The sequence below is a fragment of the Prenolepis imparis genome, unplaced genomic scaffold, assembly GCF_030444845.1.
Source record: "Prenolepis imparis isolate NDT839.2.m4 unplaced genomic scaffold, iyPreImpa1.0 SCAF_3, whole genome shotgun sequence".
Lineage (NCBI taxonomy): Eukaryota > Metazoa > Arthropoda > Insecta > Hymenoptera > Formicidae > Prenolepis > Prenolepis imparis.
This window is the reverse complement of record NW_028141161.1, coordinates 18,579,656-18,599,885: the sequence shown is the minus strand read 5'-3', so window position 1 is coordinate 18,599,885 and position 20,230 is coordinate 18,579,656. Positions and strand designations below refer to the sequence as shown.

Here is a 20,230-nt window from a genome sequence, read left to right as displayed (position 1 = left end):
GTTAAGCAGAATGATAATGTAAGCTACTATATATAGTTAATAATATAAAATATAATAATAATTGTTACAATAGAAAAAAATGAATATTATTGATACAAAGTTAATTTTTATATGAAAATTTCATTTTAATACATATATTTTTATTAATTATCCTGCCTGATAAAATGAACATATCAACTTCCATGAAAACTCAAGAGGTTGAGTTTGAAAAGTCAAACAGATGGGATCACTTGACATAGAATGACCTAGCTTTAGTTTCGAAGTTGTAGAAAGTCACAAAGACAGTCGCATAAGTTTTGGAATTCTTTTTGCTTTATTTGAAACAAGTTTGTTTGCCAAATTTGCAGAAAGTTTAAACGGGTTGATTTTTGAATTTTTAATGTCAATTTATTCTCATAAAATTTCTCTCTCTCTCTCTCTTTTTATCTCTATGTCTCTTATGTCTCTTATTCATAACAGATATATTAAATGAAAATAAAGCGATATAATCAGACAAGTTATCAAGATATTCGCTAACGGATAGCATTTGTCAGTCTTATAACATGCGCACACATATTCATGTCGAGATTGATTGATTCCCAATTCAGTATATGTTTATCTCGTATTCGCGAGATATAGAAAAAGAGATAGGTTTAATCTCGGTTCCTCGATGCAAAAGAAGGAAAAAGGTCCATATTGCATTTTCGAAATACACGGAAATCTGGTATTCTTTTTACATTAGGATGAAGGAATGATAGATAGTATCACAAAACTTCCAGTTACCGGTACGTGCAAGTTTGTCTCATACATGGCGCGGCTTTGGCCTGTAGCCACACCGACACGCAGGATTGATGAGCTTCGCGGTCGGATATTGTGCTCGAAATAAGAGATACCCGGATTCTGTCACTCGGCTCGGATGAAGCCGTCGCGTTTACGCGCCCCATGCTTGCCCGTTTCATCGACACGAAGCCAGATTAAGAACCAGCCGACGTTTGCATTGTTGATGAGAATAATTCTGGAAGCGGTTTGATTGCGCTTCAAGACCAATCGGTTTATGGGTCGTCGCGGCGGGTATTGATCTCTCCATCTTAGGATAGGATCGTTACGTTTATTTTCAGGAGGAATGCCTCTATCAATGATAATACGCGAACGTGCGAGGATTCAGAACTCGTTTCATCCACTATCGTTTCTTCTTTGTGAGTCCGTTTTCTCTTTTACTCTCTGTTTATCTCTCACGCTTTCCTCGCACGCGTTCGAATCTCTCTCCATCTGGATTTACATAGATCTCAGGTCAGACTGAGAAGATTACACATAAGTCGGACTCTACCGGCCTGCCATGAGAACAAATTCGCGATTGAATTGTTCTCGAATGTAATTTTCATTGCATATTGTGATGCAAATGGAATATTTTGAATCGTTACACGAATTGATGATAAAGATTATTTATGTACAGAGAGAATTTTCTCTTAGAATTTACCCTGAAAATCATGGTAATCATGGGATAATACGGTATGGAAAGAATTTTATGAGAATTTCTTTGATTAATATTTATCATAATAAAAATAATAATATCTATTACAATAAAATATAAAATATTTGATTAATTTTACTATGCAGTTTAATAAAATTAATCAAGCATGTTTTATATTTTATTGTGATAAATATTAATAAGAAAAATTCTCATAAAATTCTTTCCATACCATATTGTCTCACGATTACCATGATTTTCAAGGTAAATTCTAAGAGAAAATTCGCTCAGTGTGGTTAGATAATGAAATAAGCATTAAAAATTCGTAAAAGCAAATTATGAATGAAAAAAAGACATTGTGAGAGTCAAATATGAGTTCTAGGTTTAAAATAGAGTCGAAATCAATAAAGACAAATTTGATCTCAATGTTCTCATGAAATTTAACATTTCTTTTTTTCTTAAATACTTGATTTCTGTTTTAAATAGAAATTAACTTTGACCGCCATTCATCTTTTAAAAACTATATTTTCTTTTTATGTTTATGAAATATTCTAGAGAATATATATTTTATACTTTTACAAACTTTTTTATAAAAAAAGTTTTCTATTATATAATCGTTTTATACAAGACTTTTCAGGTTGTACAGGAAAGTACTGCAGGGAAGAAGCATATTGCAAGTTTAATTACGTATATGTATAGAGTGGAATGTATAGCCGTTGTAAAGAAGAGATTTAAGTTCAATTAAAAATGTATTACCACGGCTGTGTGTATCTTAAGCAGTCTCGTCGACTAACGATGGATCCGTGTTTCCTTCCAGAATAATTAGTCTCAATTCGATTACTACGATACTATCGATCCGTAACATTTTTGTGTGTATATGTGTGTATATGTGTTTATGCGCGTGCTGATCTTTATTTTCCATTTACTCGGTTTACCAGAAATCAGATTAGATGGTTATTTGAAGGCACAGGAGGGAGTGCGCTCATTATTTTTCATTTTAGTTCTTCGTGAACTGGGCTATATTAACACGTGATTTATAACATCAATTTAATCTTTACTAGTTTGCGGTGCACTCGAAAGATTACTTTACAAAACACGTCATATTGCTTGCAAGCATTTTATCTAACTCCAATTTTGACGTTTAATTGTGTATTTTTGTTACAAAAAGATCAACTTCTTATTTATCAAGAAATCTACAGCTATAAATAGACATGTTTATATTACTTCCTGTGTATTACATTACTGAAATAATTTGGCTTATTAAGCATATTAGCTCATAAGCCGAGAATTTCATTTAAGTTTTTAATCAAATAAGATGTAAATTGCATTATTTATTTATCAAGATTAAACTATATAGATGCTAGCGCGCGCAATTAAAAAAATGGAACTTTGTATTACGATCTAATGATCTAATGTAGTTATACAATTGGCTGTAAACATATGCATATATATATGCTTATATAAATGTAGGAATGCATTGCTTTATTAATAAGCTTAAAAGTGGAATTATTATTTTAATAAAACTATTACCATTTAAGTTTTACATAACATTTTATTCTACTTATGATTTTTTTATTTAACAATTTGCGACAAGAATTTAAGCTGTGTTAAACAATTGCATTAATTTTTCTTTTTAATAAATTTAAAATTTTTAGTTCTGAGCAATTATTTTTATTAAACAGAAACCTATATCATAAATTTGTGTAAAACAGCTTTAAAAAAAGTTAGATATATAAGGACTATGTTATAAATCGGAGCGTGCAGGAAGAAACTTACATAGACTTTCATTTAGAAAATAGATGCGTCCTAATGAAGTTAAAAACTTGTTTACACGCTTCCATTAGTGTAGATGAGAAATTTGATTACTTGAAAGTAAATAGCGCGCCTGTGTGCATTAAATATTCGCTGCCGCTTTCACAGAGCTTTTTTGAATGCAGAGATCTTAAGGATATACCGAGGAATCGACATTCGGCAGTCTTAAAATCTTGGTTTAGCAACTTCTTTCATTGCTTTTTCTTTCAATTTTCTTGCATGCAGATGTTTTAATCTTTTTTCCCGAAGGAGAAAGAAACGTAGTTTAAAGGAGGAAAATCGTACTCTCTCTTTCTTACATCTTGCTTTAATTTACATATAAACGTTATAAATTGTATATATAAATACTCAAAAATATCTGTAGTTTGCGAATAAACTTAAAGGCTTGTCAATTATATATTATTGAGTTGAATTTATTATCATATTGAGACATTGAAATATAAACCATTACAAAATATATATACGTTTCATTATACCATATATTAAATAAATGATGTCTACGTTAAGACGTAATTTGTTCTATGTGAAATTATCATATTCATCTACTACAAAGCAATTACATCGGTCTAAAGAAAGGGTATAAGAGAAGTCACTCTACTACATAATTATATTTCTAAATGTGTACCAGTGACTGATATATAAGGGAGAGTGATATTCATTGCATTGATGTATGTGTATCATTAACCGACCACTATAACTTGTTGCGAGTCATGCAAGTCGAGCAATTTGCAATAATTGATAGATCTTATTCATCTTTTGAGACTGACGCGAGAAACTTACATGACAAACATTTAATTAATATTCGCTATACAGTTATATTTTGCATTTTGTGATAAATTTTGATATAACTATTTTATTTTTCTTATATTGATAAATAAGAAGACTTTCTCTAATTAGCACGAATTGTAGGGATTTTATTTAAAGATATGTAAATATTTAAAACGCGCGCATTCGTATATATTGAATTGTATGATGTGATGACTGATAATAAAACAGCTGAAATTTTCACGTTTCAGCATTTTACATATAGATTGTAATAACGTAGCTATTTGTTAGTATATTTGTTTGAGGTTATCAAATTTGTATAGAACATCAGAATTTCAAATAAGATTCCACATTTCGAAATGATAGCTTCAATATGGCATACCAAGCGCAAAAGATGAAGTCGGATTCGCTTGAGAATTGCTTTTCGAAAAGATCCAAGTCTGTGTGTAATATTATAAAAGCGTTAAAATAATAAAAAAAAAACGGCAATATAAATTATTGATAATTAGCATGAAATTTTGGCTTTCGAAAGGTTTTTAGAGAGTTAGCTCGCCGATAGATTCAAATATCTCACGCAAAATTGAATATGCAAATATGGCTTGGGACAACATCGATTCTCTATTAGATTAGAAATACTTAAGTACATATTAAATTCCGAACTGGCAACACGATGATGTACGTACCATACTATAAACTGTAGCTAACTTACTTCGTATCATCACGCGTAGTTTCGTAAGTATACTATCTCGTCTTGAAAATTTTCTTTGAAGTAGTAATTGGCTTGCTTGTTAATGGCCTCTTAGAAGTTTCTAAGTTTGACGAGCAGACCGTCTATAAAGCTGAGCTTAATGAAAGGAATTTTATTACATATTGTACAAATATAATTTTATCACTCTCACAATAACATTTATTTCATTACCGCGTAATGAATCATCGCAAGATAATTTATTAAGGCCAATAATGAGAGATGAAAATTGGCGAACGGTTTATGTAATATAATTGTCAATGCTCTCTTACAGACGTTTCCTTATTGTAATTTTCTTATTGTTTGAAAAATAAGTGTTTATCTTTTCTCATATGTAAAGAATTCATAGTCTGAGAATGTACGCGTTATAAACTAATGCAAATTTTATTTTTCGTCCGAATTTAATTAAAGATAAATTTATTAATTCATTTGCATTTTGAATATTCGAGATTATTATATTCTGTAAGGACGATTGCGTCTTTCTGACTTACTTTTCATGAACGTTCATCTAAATTTTGTTGCACAACAACGATAAACGTATATACGTATGATCGTTTTGAATAATTTTTTTTTTCAAAATTGAGAATACAAGAACACCGTAGAATTATAAAGCGCCAGGCTTAGTCCTAGCTTGACCCGCTTACGTTAACTCGCGCCATTCACCGCTGAGTTTCTCGAGTACTTTGCAAACTTTGGCGCGCACGTAGGTGGGCTATAAGTATAAGTACTAGTAAGTAAGTAAGTAAGTATGTATGTATACCGCTGGTTAACATAGAGTTCGTTCGCGCGATGGCGTGATACTTAAGTCGAGGACGTTCCGTGTTACAGATTTACCCAGGTTCGGCAAACCGTTGAACAACCTTACAGTCTCGGTGGGTCGCGAAGCCATTTTCACCTGCATCGTCGAGACTCTCGGACCATACAAGGTGAGAGACACATTATAATCTCTATTTCCACGCGCGGTTGCAGTTATATATATATATATATATATATATATATATATATATTGTTATATACAATATATATATTGCGCCATGCTGCTGCTGCAATTGCACTTTGCGTTGCGCACACTAATGTCTCTTCGTACGATTGAGACTGGCATTGATAAGGGATATCGGATTGTATACATTTTCTCAGACGACAAAATTGCGGAGCGATATTGTTTATCGAAGTAATTTTTTTTGTACTCGAATTGAAAGCAAGATCTAATAAGATCTTTATAAGATTATTATCATTTTAGTTTCGTAATGGCTTATATTAATTTTTTAGTGACTTTATTTAAAACAAACATAAAAGCTAATATTTTCCAAATTTTAATTCTTAATAATTTTTAATAGAAATTTTCTATAAATGGTTTCTTTTTTTTGTGCACCTAAAGCCGTAAATATAAATACGAGATGTAAGAATTACACAAGATAATTAAATCAAGATGTAATAAAAGTATTTTTTGCTTTCATCAAATGTGTAATATTACGCACACTTCATCTCTAAATTATAAAATTATGCGGAGGGTATTATACTATTCTGCTAATACAAGATACGTTGTAATTTGCGATTTAGAAAATTGGCGCTAAGATAGCTCAAGAACAGTAGAACGACGTCATTACCGAACTACGTTCGCTAAGTTCTACAGGGACGGAGAAGCTAACGAACGGTACAAATAAATTCGAAACGAGGGGTTGAGCTAGGATCACAGTGCATATCTGAGGCAACTCCATTTAAGTAGAAATAAAATCCCGCGGGGTGTGAGTTCAGCAGTTTGTTAAGCGGCTCCAGTCCTCTCTCGACCGCCGTCTTCCAGCCGATCGTTTCCCTGTCGTTCGTCTATCTTCCTTCTCTCGTTTTCTCCTTATTTTTCAGCCTCCTCTCGAAGGAAGTCTCGGGTGCTCCTCCTCGGGAGAGATACCCTTTTCAATTCTCTCTTTTGCTTACTTTCTCTCTCTTTCTCTTCTTTTCTATCTCTTTCTTTCTCTCTTTCGCCAAGACCTGCGCTCAAACCGCGCGTATAGGAGTTATAGTTTTATAGATAACGTCGCTTCCGCGAAATGTTTTGGCGATAAAAATGCGCGAGATTGTTTTATGGCACCGCAAGAATATGTGTGTGTGTGTGTGTGTGTGTGTGTGTGTGTGTGTGCGTATGAATTCGTGCGTTTTCGAACGGAATCGATGCATTATCCTTACGCGGTTGGTCAACGGCACCTCTCAGCGGAAATGAAAACGGCGAGTCACACGCGTCTGCCGCCGCTGCGATGCTCTTGTGAAAAGCGGGGTTTGGCACAAATAATAAAAAAGCGCGTGTATGTACCACTTTGCTCGGGACACAAAGGGGCGCGCTTTCGATAATCGATGCCGACACGGTCACCGCAAAATTAACGCTTTTTAGCGGAACTCCCTTTAGCACATGGCAGACACACACGGCGCAGCTATAACCGATATCTCCGTGATTGGTTCTCTACGCCGGCAGTATCGCAATTCTCTAGTTAATAATACATTATTAATTTTCTTTAATGGGGCGTGCGATTAAGTAAAACGCGAATTTATAGTTTTATCGTTTTGTTAGAGAGAAATAGAGATAAAAAAAAGAGACGTAAAGTATATACTTTCAAATGGTATAACGATACGAAGGGAGCTTATGCTAGTGTTGACATCGAGTGTTTATTTATATTTCAAGTTGCAGCATGAGTAATGGTGGATTTTATGTATAGTGACTTGAGAGAGGAAAGGAGAGAGAGAGTACCTCAGATACTCTCTGGTGCTTTGAAATCATAAAGCGTCTTATTACGAGTTGCGTTAGGTATTACCGTGTTGCATAATATATGAAAGTACTAATTTCGCTAATTAATAACAAACATGTCATTTATATGTTAGATTTTCTTCTTTTTGAAGTATTTCAGCAATTGTTTGCACTGATTTGCATCTTCAAGATAATTTTAAGATTGCATCTTAAGATAATAAAGAAATATATTTAAGAATTAAAGAAAGGGATATGCAAAATTAATAATTAATTAATTTTTATAAATTTTTATTTCTTATTTTTTAGCTAAAATTTTAGCTTAAAATTCAAGAGATAGATATGAAAATGATTTAAGTATTTAATAATTCGCTTTAATAATTATAAATATGTTTTGTATAAAATAAATAGAAATGTATATGTATATTTAATTATATTAATAATATAATAAGTATTATATTTCCCTAGAAAGCAGAGTTAGAATGTCATAAAGAGATTTATAAATTTCAGAATTATTATTTATAGTATATTTGTATTATAAATTACGTTACATTTGTTGCTGTTATATTAAAATTATAAATCTATTAAGCAATTATATGTGCAAGTATATATGAAAAGTAAACACAAATCCTCATATAAACATATTGTATAAGAATGTTTTAAGCTTATTGTAATTAAAAAAATAGTTTTAAAACTTTCTACTGAAGCTTCATATATTCCAAGGTTAATCATGCAGCTCGTCTGTGATCCAGTGTACTTTTCACTGTGACTTACTGTGCAGATTACGCCGCATAAGTTACAGAGTAATCTGCTCATTTTTATTCTTTATTCAGCAAGCAGTGCTAATTTATATAAGACTAATTTATAAAACATCTTATTTATCAGAATAAAATGTTCTTAATTAAAATGCATTGAATGCATAGTGAAATGTATCAGTAATTATTGTTTAAAATAATTTTCATTAATTGATGTAAAATATATTAAATTTTTCATTAAAATACATTTTTTATCAAAATGTGTTTTATCACATATTGAAACGTTTATTTCTAAAAGTAGTATTATCACAAAAAAAAGATTATTACAAATTTATCATTAATATTACACTTTGAATATAAAGATATCTATAAATTAGAAAGTCAAAATCGTTCATAATTCATCACAAATAGATATGCATAATTCAAAAAAACTAATTCTAAAAGATTACAAAGAGATTAACACTTGATAAATGTTGATAAATATTTTGCAATATTATTAAGATAAATTCAGTTATTTTCCCTCGAAATCAACTAATATATTTTTGCCAATTCTCTTATCGCGAAATAGAGCTCATTCAATGCAGTTATAATATTTTCATTTCTACCGTTCTCTTATGAAGTGCGGAAATAAGCTGCGTACTTCAAATATAAAACGATTTATGTATTATCCCGACTATGCGGCAAATTTTAAAATTTCATTAAAGAGCCGAAATTGCTTCCTGCGGAAGTGGAAGCAGTAAGGAAAGGAGGCACCCCAGCGAAGTATTTTTACGATCCTAAATCTAATTGAAGCTGGGTCCTTGAAACTCGCCGGGTTTCGTGGAGATCAGTGCTCGCAGAGAATTTTTCTCCTTTTAAATAATCATAACTTTTAACACATTATATCAATGCATATTTTCATTTCCGTTACGCTGAATCGTGTAATATAAATTATTATACATTTATGCAATATAAAATGCAGTATAAAATGCTATTATATTTATTTATGAGAAAATTTTCAGTTTGTTTGTGTCCACGGAACAATAGATTTTTTAAATTTAGCTTTTACATAACAATGCTGAGATATAAATTAAATATACATGTGTGTGTTAGCGTAAATATATAAAATTTGTATTAAATTTTTATAAGCGAGAAAGAATAACGTAAAAAAATTATGTATATAGATTGTTTTTTATTCTATATTATTTCTAGTTTTCAGTATATAAACATATACTTTTCGCAATTTTCTATAATTTTTATTTCATGCAGTTTGTATCTATTTGTTATGTTTGTAACTATTGGTAAAACGTCCATATGTTATATTGCGAGTGTTTCCAACTGCTCCATCAGATTACGAGTTTGATCTCGCAAGAGCCAACCGAGGTTGCCAAATGGTTACACGCTGTCATGTGACATCTATTACTATGCTTCGAGCAAAAGGTAATCTCATTTTCTAAACAGAACTTTATTTCCTTTAAAAGTGAGTATTATAGAAAATAAGCAGAATATGATGTTATAAGAGTTCTAAAGTCACATAAATATGATTATCTAATCATAATTAATCAATATATGCGAATTAAATAGACTTAAAAAAAGACACACGTAACATATTTTAACAAATCGAGGAAATTTATAGATATTTATAAAAATGAAAAAGAGACAGTTAAGTTTTATGATTCTTGTCAATTAAAAAATTTTTTTATATGCAAAAATATTGGGTTCTAAAGTTTTCTGAAACTTTGGACTTGAGTCAAGAAATATATATAGATATATATAATGTTCAGGTTTTTGTTTTCCATTACGATAAGGTGTCGAATTTAGCGCGACCTTATACGGGTTGTCTCACACACCAAGTAATGCAACGCTTACAACTAATATTCTCTCGAGGGAGCAAACTCTCGAAATCATTACGGTCTGTTGCAAAGGCATTGTGTACTTCCTCGCCGTAACATTCGGCAAATTGCGCATCTACCAGAGGCACGGTAGCACGGAATATTCCACAATCCCTTGACGATCCTTGATTACCCAGCGGTCCTTACCGACACGACGCACGATTTCCCGCACATATCTGACGTCGGCCTTAATGGACTTTGGATCAAGGTGCTTAACGTTCGGAGAATGCTGCCGTATTCCATGTCTCGCAGTCAATAGCTGAAGCGGGAGAAAGCGGTCATTGACGCGAGAGCAGGGAGAGAAGCTCGGCTCTGTGATTGTTCGTGCAAACAAACCGCAGTATTAATTATTCGTGATACCGGCGCGCGCGGTTGCATCGAACCGGACAACAGAGGGATATCTTGCAGAAGAAGCTCGTGTTTCGGGAGTTACTATCTTGTCGACGATAATTCCCTGAATCTCGGGAGAGTGGATACGAGCCAGCTGAGATTTCTCCTCGAGAGTAACGACATGTCAATGGCCAGGGTCGCCACTTCTATTTTGCCGATTCTCTTTTCTCGTCTCTCTTGCCGCGTCTTGTGTTTTCTCTATACAACCTACGTATACAGACACAAAAGTTCTATCTTAAGCAGAGAACGTGCTCCTCTGTACGTGTTGCACTTTGCGCTACCACGATGAAGAGGTCACCGTCTGCTTTTTCTGCAGTACGTTTTAAGACGTCAAACGAACGATCAATTTGCCCTAAACCTAATTCTGCGAGATAAAAGGTATGCCAAATAACCGGTGTGTACAGTCAACGAAATGTTCCATGGCGAGTTAAATCAACACGGATGGAAAACGAAGACGAGAGAGATGACCGAATTCGGAATTCTCTCGGTTTCGATTTAATCGCGCCTCTCTCCTATCTTGCTGCCTTCCTCTGATTTTCATACCTGCCACCCAAATGCCTTTGCATTCTCTCGGGTTTGTATTCCCCAATGGCTACATACGGAAACGGACGTATTAATATCGTGAGGGCACTAATTGCCCTCCAGCCAAATACGTAGAATTCGCGCAGGATGAGATACCGAGATGCTCTTTGCGTTACGCTGTGCAACATTGTGTGTTGCGCCATTGATCGAGGAAACCATTACATTTGGAGTGGATTATAAGTGAGCAAGGTCGGAAACGCGTTTCCTTCCGCTCATGCGGAATATCGACCTGCGATGCAAATTTGAATTTACTCTTGATTCCGCGTGCATTGCGGCGCGATACGGTGCTTACCGTATGCAATGTAAGAATGCATTAAAATCGGTGCATTTAATATGCGCTTAATCCGATACGCTGAAACACATAATATATATTGTATATATATGCGTTAGCAGCTAGTTAGAATCGGATATTAAATATCACGACGCCAAGTTTATGTCCTCTTTAATATCTCGTTCGCCAGTGAATACTAACTAAGCGAGCGCCTATTATTTATCAAACCCATTGTCTTTTGACGGTATGAAATATTTGCTGATATTTGCTTAATATGCGATTTAACGATCGATGCATATATAAAATAAACAAACCAAGCATGTCTATTTTCAGAGGTAAATTAAAGAAGCTAGCACATTAGCAAAAAATACTCCCACGATTTATCTTAATATTACATATATTGCAGAGGTGTCGCACAGATAATGTAAATTTTCAGTTAGAAAATATGGTTAATATCCGTAGTACACATAATTTATATAAAAGTCTCACTTATTTCTACAATAGCCGCGCGACACAGAAAAAGACTGCAGAGCTTTCTTCTTGGCTCTCGCCAACAGATGATGGTACTTATAAAGTTCAAATCTTGTATAGCTGTTTGAGAGGGATCGTACTTTTATATGATCGGTCATCCAAAGTAACTGCTTTCAAGCATCGTACAATATAGATATGATAGTATAGCTTTTGTTTCCTGCAGGAAGATTTTTAAGGATGTTCTTTTTATCTTCGTATATTACTTACATGTTCTTTCATAATAATGTTTATATTCTTGAACTGCCCGATATACATTTTCTTAATAAAAATATTAATATAATAAATATAAAAAAAAGCAGATTAGCAATGCATCGATATTAAAAAAAAAGTAGCAATGGCAATAAATAAAAAGACAATAAATAAAGTAAATAAAAATAATATTTTTTCTATATTTTATATGTAAGAAAGTATGATTTTTATCTTATATATTTTTTTCAATTTAATATTGGTCGAACATTTGTGTATTACGTCTGTTTTCGTTTCTTGGGAATCATGGATGTCACGTATTGGTTTGTTTGCGTTCTTAGGAGAAGCTTCTTTCTGTTTTCAAAACAACTTGTTGCCAATTGCTACGTTTTATTGCGAATTTTTATATAAATAGTGTGTAAGAATAACCGGTACGAAAATATTTGTGCAAGTAATACCTAAATAAGAACCTTTGAAATAGAGATATACATTAATCGATTTTTTTCATACGTTTTTGAAAGAACGTATGTAAAAGTATATATAGCTATCTTTGAAAAATTTTAGATGCTGATATATTAATAACATGAAACAAAAAGACATCTTATAAATAGAAAAATTGTCAAGTTAATTTGTTTCTAGAGCAGATGTTGACATATTAATAACATGAAACAAAAATACACATTTTACAAATAGAAACATTTTTAAGTCAATTTGTTTCTGGAGCAGATGTTGACATATTAATAAGATAAAACAAAGATATATACACCTTATAAATAGAAAAATTTTCAAGTCAATTCGTTTCTGGATCAATTGAACATTTTTAGTACTTCGACGAGGTTCGGATTATGTCAAAAAAGATTTCTGATACTCCAAGCAAACGAAGCGGACATGAGCAATCTTCCGCTAATGGATCCGTGCATCGTTGAACACGCTGAAAGAAATTGGCCGTATTTGATGCAACCGTACTTATTGCGACGAAATGATATTATCGACATAAAATATTTGAGCAAACGCGCGCTATTTCTTTCCACCTCTTTTTCCGATGCGCATGTGATAGGATATGCGCTTCAATTTCATTCGGTATCGTTGGGCTTTCTCGTGTGCATTACGATGCAGCATTCGCTGCAACAGCGGCAACTGCAGCTTGTAATCTAGAAACGGAGAACCGTGAGAATCGAAGGGTGAAGATGAAGCGCGGAAGTAGTCAAGGAAAGTGGGGTAACGCGTTTCCTCGATGCATATCTATATACAGGATGCACACGCGCTTGCACATACATATGTGCACATGTATGTATGTATGTATATACGCTCGCACACCGACGTAGCTTGTACGAAAACAGCTGGCTTCGGAAGGAAGCTTACCCCATTTCCGACCTTTCATTCCGCTTACTGTTTTTCTCCGCTTCTCACGGCTGCACGGCAAATCTCCGTGTCGCTTCTGTCCTCGAATACATTCCGATTTGAAGCGGGCTACGCTGTCGTAGAATCACGTGCATACAGCAATTGCGAGGAGAGTTAATTGGACTTTATCACGTCAAACGATTCGGCTCGGTGAAATTACTTCACGGTTGTTTAGTTTGGGATATCGCGTGGATGACTGGTGGAAATCGAGCGAGTGCGGTTGCTATCAATAGCGTTATATTCATCCATGGTGGATGCAGTATTCCTGCCCTTTTATTGCACGACCAGTGAGAGTCTTTCTCGGAATATCATAAAAAAAAACTCTATTCTCTCTATTCAACGTTGCCACGATACAGGAAAAAAATATCGTGATAGTTTTTTTTATATGTAATTTAATAGTTTGTAATAGGTGCACACACGTACACACAAAGTTATATCAATTGAGTTTGAACTATGAAATCATTAAATTGAAATTATTAAAAGAATTTGAGAATGTTATTATATAATGTTTGCAAATTGTATATCGCATCTTAGATGAACATTGTCTTTTGCGAAAAATACCATTATTTAACGCATTAATATAATTGCATAAAAAGAATATATTAATATCAATATACAAAATTAATCAAATTACAAAATTTATTGCTGCCAATTGATTACTTAATATACACACTATGCATAATTTCGTATTAAAAAGAATTTAGCAAAAATCGTGTAATTTTACAATATGAATATTGAAAATGTTAATAGTATGGTGGTTGTATTCCTTTGATGTAAGTTTACCACTGCTTTTAAAAAATGAAGAAAATTGTGATATCTCTTCTTGAATTTGCAACAATATAATTATCATTGCAGAAATTTTGTATTTTGATAAATTTTTTTAAATGTCAACTGTGCAGTGATCAAGTCGTGACATGTTATTTTCGCCATCAATACATGAAATATTAAATATAAATATTATTCAAATATAATTATTAAAAATAGTATTTTGAAAAAATATATCTATATATCTATTATCATATATAGATGTCTATAAATTAGTTATGAAAAGAGAGTTGGTATTATTACATTGGTTTTGGCAGGAAATTATTTTGCCAAGGTTAAAAAGATTGAGGAAGAGAGAAATTCGCGTGAGAAATAAATCTTCAAACAGTATGTGTGCGTGTAATGTATATGTGATTCTCAGGATGGGTTACGCAGCAGGAGTAACAAGCGATCAAGAAACTGCAAGATAAATGTCTGTAAAGAACATTGGACAATAGATAACATGGCGATAGAATAAAATATGGCCATCGAGTCGTTATTATTTTATGTTGTGATAAAAAGATATAATGAAAAAAGAAAGTAAATACAGATTTTAAGCTTCGTATCCCTTACATTGTCGTATGTACGTGATAAGTTAGATTGTAAGTAGAATAAATCAAAGTAAAGTAAATAGTAAACTAATTCATAGTAGAATTTTAGCTGAAACAATTCAACAAAAATAAGTAAATAAGACATACTTCAGTTAATATAATACATAATGCTCGATATAAAAATTCTTCCGAAAGAAACATTTAGAATGTATTCAGAAAATCAGAGGTTCATTAGATCGCTATTTAAGATTTGTCCGTAAGTAAGGAGAAATTCAGTGGAGGGAATAAATTATTCTGTCAGATTGGTTCATTCCGTACGTCATAATCGCTTGATTAATGATTCGACCATTAACTATACTGCGTCGCATACGTATAAAATATGCTTATTGGTCGACGAAATAAATGGCACACCGTCTTGAGCAAATTGTTACATCATCTGCAGGTCACCGTGCCGAGTTTCTGCATTAAGAAACTTCGTAATTTTTCTGACGTTTTCAAATAAATGCATTCTCCAATTTTGTCGTAGGAAAAATTAACGGTACCGTTTGGAATTGCAATTCATATTAATTTATCGCCACTCTGAGAGCTGCAGATATGCTAGAGAAATCGATAAAACGCCAAATAATGATGAATTTATTGAAGCATTATCTGTTAAAGCTTTCGTCAAAGTATATTATCTCAATTTTTATTGTCATTGAATTACATAATTATAATATTCACACAAGTCTAACTTATCATTTAAATTACATTCTGTGATATTGTTACGTATCGTTTCAAGATTAGAAAAAAAGAAGAGATTCTTACAAATGTTATATATTTTAATTACAAACATCTACTTAGAAATTTCATTATTGTTAATTGATATTGAAATCTACTGATTAAAATTGTTTATTTGTACAATTGAAGTGTTATATTGCATTATTTTCAAGTTTTGAATTTTTCGAAAAATAAATTTATTCTTGCTTAATGATTATGCAAAAATAATAAAATGCTTTATTAAATTTAATTTATTCTTTCGGCTGTATTGCATTAACCGACTTTTTCCAGCTTTCCATCAAATATACTGTAATAATTCGACGATAATTTATTTCATTTGCTTCTTTTTGACGAATAAGAATTCTCATATTAAACAACTCGTTGCATCTTTCTCTCATTTAACACAAAGGCAAATATCTAAAACTCTTTTATCTGCGTACCGTTTATTTCTTGTCTCCTCTCAGATACAAGGTGCATCATGCCGGCGGCATACTTCGCAAAACGTATGCAGCCGCGCCTGAAAATAAACCCGGACTGAAGCGTAGTGAGCTCGAAAAATGCGAAACGACATTGGCTGAGACGGTAGGGACTTCGAGACGAAGGTATGACATTTTCGTAAGCTTCTTGTCGCGGGGCGCGTCGGGTTCGCAGGTGACATTTTGTGGGTAAAATGGCAAGACGACGAGCCGGTGAGTAAAGTAAAATGTCATTGTGGGGATCTGTCGTACGATCATTGGGAAATCCTATGGGAAAGGTAGCGAACGATCAAAATGAAAGTTCGCTAGAAAGTGAAGATCGCAACTAAAACATTTAACAGAGTTTCGATAATTACGCAGGTACGATCTAATGAATTATTGAGCATTACTATTAGCTGCTTAGTTCTGGATATTACGATTGCATACGAGTTTCAAAATAAAAATGCACTGACAGCTGTGTAAAATAAAGCTGAAAAAAATAGTTAGTATGATTTTCTGCCAAGCACGTTTTATGCAATTCTCTTTCACGTCATATTTGAACGTCATATTTGATTGAAATATGAGCATTACAAAATCTCAAGAGTCAGATTTAAATAAAAGAAATCTTATATATTATACATATACGCGACATACAAGTGCAGTGTATGCTATATGCTGATTCACTTTTGTATCATTAATTATATTCTAAATCATACAAATGTAAATTATGTGTTATTAAGATTTTTGTTATGTCACATTGGCCGTCAGTGTTGGCTGGCGATTAAAATCGAAAATTTACATATTTGGGGGAAAATTTTAAATACAATATACTTTTATCGCGAATTGCAGAGCTCTTTGTTTTATTATTATATTAAAGACAATTTTTAACAAAGTTTTGAAAAATTTAGATAAATAAAGATAAAATTTAAATTATAATTACATAAATTATGCATAATTAATAATATTGGTTGATGCACAATTGCAACAGACGTGGACGATTGTAATAATATCATGAAGAAGAAATAAATAATGATGAAAAGCTGTATTTATCAAGAGTCATTCGACGAGCGACAAATTAATTTTCTTGCTTGTCGAAATATTGAATATAACGTACAGTTTTCACCAAGAGAAACTTGATTGCATTCCACAAAATTATACCTTGTTTTAATGAATATGAAACAAGTCCACAGCAAATGCACTAGCTATTAACTATGCTAGCAGTAATTGCCGTCTCCTTGTGAAATTTCACGCGTCCGTGTTGTGCTCTAACTTGTCTGCGCGAGAGACAAATTAAGAGAGAACCAAATGGTCCACCAGCGGTACCTATTTTTTTGTCTACTCATACTTCATTAAACTAGGATAATGCCAAAAACATCGTATACATTCGCGCATTTATTTTAAAGGAAATATACTGATATACATATGCGTATATTTCATTGGACTTTTTTGGGTCGTACGACTAATAATATTTACATGACATTTTATTTATGAATATGAAACGAATAATTCATTGAAAAAATTATCTCTGAAATTAACGCCTATAATTCTCATAATTCTTATATAATTTTATTGTATGCTCTTTTGTAAAAATAAAATTATTTGCAAGAAAATATAAAATGTCATATATTTAATGCTTATAATTGTATTAATTAATTTTGAAATAATTTGAAGCAGAGCACATACATTTATTATCTAAACATTTTTTCGAAATTTGAACACAAAACGCTGTCTCTTATGTCGTTTTCTCATTCTAGTTTTCACTTATCTTTAAAATTATATATATATATATATATATATATATATATATAATTTTAATTAAGAGGTGATATTGTTCCCTCATTTTAACATCTTTTTTTTATATATTTACTCTTAAATAATATTATAATAAATAAGAGAAATAAAAAACATGGGAATACGTAAATAAAATCAAATTTAAAGACATTTCTTTTACAGCTTTAGCCGATATACTGTGCATTGTATTGTGAATATTGCATTATTGAAAAATATGTCTTGCGTGCACTGTCTCTCGCTTAATCGGAATATCATTCGCAGAATTTTTATTTCAGCCGCAAAACCCGATTTGGTTCATAATTCTGAGTACGTCGCACTACAAAGGCGCAAAAAAAGTGTCAGTTACAACGAAATTCCATTAGCGTCAGTTTTCATCGCTTTTAAGTATTTCCTTTGAATTTCTCTTGCTAAACTGGTCGGCTGCGCTGCTTGCACGGCGAGTTTACGTTCAAAGCAAAACGGACTAAGAGCAGATATATATTTTTATGTCTATCCGACTTTCCGCTACACGACGCAACCTCCTGCGCGCGCGGCATGCGATTACAAATTATTAAACGCTTAACGTTTCGCGGTGGAATACATTCTGGGACCGGAGAAGAATGCTCGCGCGCGAAACATCTCCAGCGGACTTGGACATTAAGTCTTTGTTCTGACAAAGACAGACCGCATGACTAGTAAAGGAATACGAAACGCAATGGCCGCTTTTTCTTAGGTAGTATACGTCATGCAGTTTTTCCTTTCTTGGTCAAAAGAGAAAATTAATGTGGACATCACGCGGGGAGATATGTATGCCAGTTTCTTGTGCAATCCTTGAGAAACAGTCGTTTCTCACAAGAAAATGTATCTTTATTACAATGAAAAAAGCATTTTAAAAATTCGCAAATTTAATTAATCTAGTTTTGTTACTATAATGACACATTACAAATATGAAAAGATAAACGTTTGCATTTTATGCAACATGATAGAAGAAATATAAAAGAGAATAGAATATGAAAGAGATAGAATCATACAAATTCTATATCTAGAAAGTCAAAAGTTATTCACACAATTCATGGATAAATTGTCTCTAGCAACTTTTCTAACGCAATTATGCTGTTTTTATGTGCTCTATTTTTATGTATTTTTTGCGTAATCAATATTGCTTTTTTTTACATCTTTAATGAATTTTATTTGTTATCTCATATACATCTAATATCATGAGTCGTCTGACATCGTCTCTACTACGTCAACGTCGAGGATGTTATTGGAAAGCATTTTACGACGATGGGGACCGGCGAGGTTGGTATGCGATAAATATCTAGATTGACCGCGCAGTCTTTGGCATATCAAAGCAATTTACGTTACACGAACGGTTACGTCACGTGAATTACCAAGCGAGATCTTATTATAAGGATTGTGATTCGAGGTTGAATCTCGGTTAGAAGTAAGGCAATGGACTGGAACGAGAGAATGGAATAGAGAGAGAGAAAGGGTGAGAAAGAGGGAAAGAGGGAATGACTAAGGGCGAGAGGAAGAGAGAGAAAGGGAAGAAGATCGAGGCAGAAAATGTCGAACGCCTTGACGTTCGACGATTCAATCAACGCAGCACATTGTCGACGTCGGGGGTTGGAGAATGTCACCCCACGGCGGATATTCTTGGGGGGGTCGGGATATGAAAAATGATGTCTGACGGACGGCGGGGTAGGGGGAAGAAGAAGGGCAAATAGCGGGGAAGAATACGCGCCGAGGTACGTCCTGGGACCTGGGACGCTTCCAACCGAGGGATGTTTGACAGGTATCTTGGCGCTATCCGTACGCGAGCGTGTTTTGCGGCGTCACGAGTTCTCGTGTAAAAGGGATATAAGCAGCTTGCATGTTCGCATGTATTTAGTTGGCGAGACAATCCGAATGTTATCGAACTCTTGATTCACCTTCATTATAAATTGATTTGTCAGGGATAAAAGAAGTGAGGGTTTTTCTTTTTTTCTCTCTTTCTCGTTTCCTTTTTGATGATCTTTGTGGGAATATTCTCTCATGCATTGGCGATAAAAAATTTAATCAATAATTGATAAATAATATAATAAATATTAAATATGTCCTGATTAATCGAAATACTTCGCGGACAAAGCTATATTATTCAAAACGTGTTATAATGTGTAAATTAATTTTATTTTCAAATTATTGCATGCATGCGAGCGTTTTGAATATTGTGGGACTATTTAAAAATTATATGACCTTATAGGTGTTAGAACTTCTCACATTTTACATAGGCGATCGAAGCTATGTCGCTTGTATATTTTTTAGTGAAAGAAAAGCCTTGAAATTTGTGCGGTCCGGATAACATGTGCGCACAGTTTCTTTATGTGCAGATTGTTTTTTGTTATTCGTGTCGAGCCAGCTAGCCTTT

At 33.0% G+C, this 20,230-nt stretch overlaps 1 protein-coding gene across 1 annotated transcript in view; it reads left to right on the top strand.

Annotated features, from left to right (window-relative positions):
* Nucleotides 1–20,230, top strand: part of LOC145933878 (neurotrimin) — an 84,490-nt gene that overhangs the window by 27,169 nt on the left and 37,091 nt on the right. The window contains exon 2 of the mRNA XM_083033887.1: nt 5,598–5,695. Within this exon, the coding sequence (XP_082890013.1) occupies nt 5,598–5,695 (98 nt within the window). The remainder of the gene's footprint in view (nt 1–5,597; nt 5,696–20,230) is intronic.